Here is a 1,263-nt window from a genome sequence, read left to right on the forward strand (position 1 = left end):
TTTTTTTTTTTTTTTTTGCTAAGCAATTCCATTTTTTTTTTTGTGGTCAACTGATTTTTTATTTTTTTTAGGATGATTAATTATACGAGCTGCTTACTCATTAACCATCTTTTTTTATCTGTACTATTAGAGATGGTAGGAGAGATAATAGAGAGGCGTTCACCCAATAAAATGATTATACATCATTTTTTAGTATTTTCGTACACAGTAGTATTTTTGTTACAAGTTATATGAATAAAAGTAGTTTTTTATATTTCTTATGTTAAATAATCACATCGAATTTCTCATTTATAGATATTTTTTGTTTCTTTAAGTTAAGTTGGTTTGCTATAGTTCATGATCTCTTACATATTGTATTCTTAGCGGTTCTAACTTTGTATTTGCTTTTAGTTTTTTTTTTTGGATCATTATAACAATGGATAGTTTCATTCAACTATTTTCTTAATTGGGTGTGTAGAAATTTCGGATGGGTATGAAAAAGGGGAATGAAAAGATTAAGAATGAGGAAACAACAAACCTAGCTTTGATAACTCCGCAAGAAGGAATAATGTATGTTGGAGCAGATGCATCACAGTACTTCAGAGAAAAAAATTTCCAATTGCCAACACATCATGTCAACAATATTCCTCAACCTACTTATGTGCCGCAACACACCACAAACCCTAACAATCTCATGACACATCTCATATCACCTCTCGAACATCATTATGATGAGGCCTTTGTTGCGGTTTCTGGTAGAGGCCTAGTGATGAATCATCAATATCACAATCATCATCAGACCTCGGACTTCACCGTAGAAGAAACTTTTGGGTATAAAAACTTTCAAGAGGAAGAAGAGCCAACGGTTGCAAGCTTAATGTTGACGCCCAACCCGAAACATGTAGAGTTGTACCCTTGCCAGCCAGAGTATAATTCTATGGAAATAAGGAACAATCATGAAGTTGGGACATCATCATCCATGTTACATTTGCCTCAATTAATTTCTTCTCCTCGCACATATAGTTTAGAGCAGGTGATGAGACTTAATTATGTTTCTTATGTTAATTGAAAACACATTATGGTCATTTCGTATTTTTAGTGTGTGTTTTTTTGTGTACAGCATGAAAGTGGAGGATTCAGCTACAACAGTGATATTACCGGGTCCATAAACTATAGCAAGTCAGCCTAATCTTACTCGGTATGGATAGATTCGTTCTCTTTTGCTAAAGAGACTAATCCAAGATTGGGATTTGCATGAAGAAATCAAGATGGGTCATGATCGGG

The 1,263-nt window shown here is 33.8% G+C and overlaps 1 protein-coding gene across 1 annotated transcript in view; it reads left to right on the forward strand.

Annotated features, from left to right (window-relative positions):
* Window positions 1-1,263, forward strand: part of LOC104760909 — a 1,802-nt gene extending 539 nt beyond the window's left edge. Inside the window, exons 2-3 of the mRNA XM_010483901.2 lie at window positions 458-1,012; window positions 1,100-1,263. Of these exons, the coding sequence (XP_010482203.1) occupies window positions 458-1,012; window positions 1,100-1,168 (624 nt within the window). The 3' untranslated portion in view covers window positions 1,169-1,263. The remainder of the gene's footprint in view (window positions 1-457; window positions 1,013-1,099) is intronic.

This window comes from Camelina sativa, chromosome 18 (assembly GCF_000633955.1).
Source record: "Camelina sativa cultivar DH55 chromosome 18, Cs, whole genome shotgun sequence".
Lineage (NCBI taxonomy): Eukaryota > Viridiplantae > Streptophyta > Magnoliopsida > Brassicales > Brassicaceae > Camelina > Camelina sativa.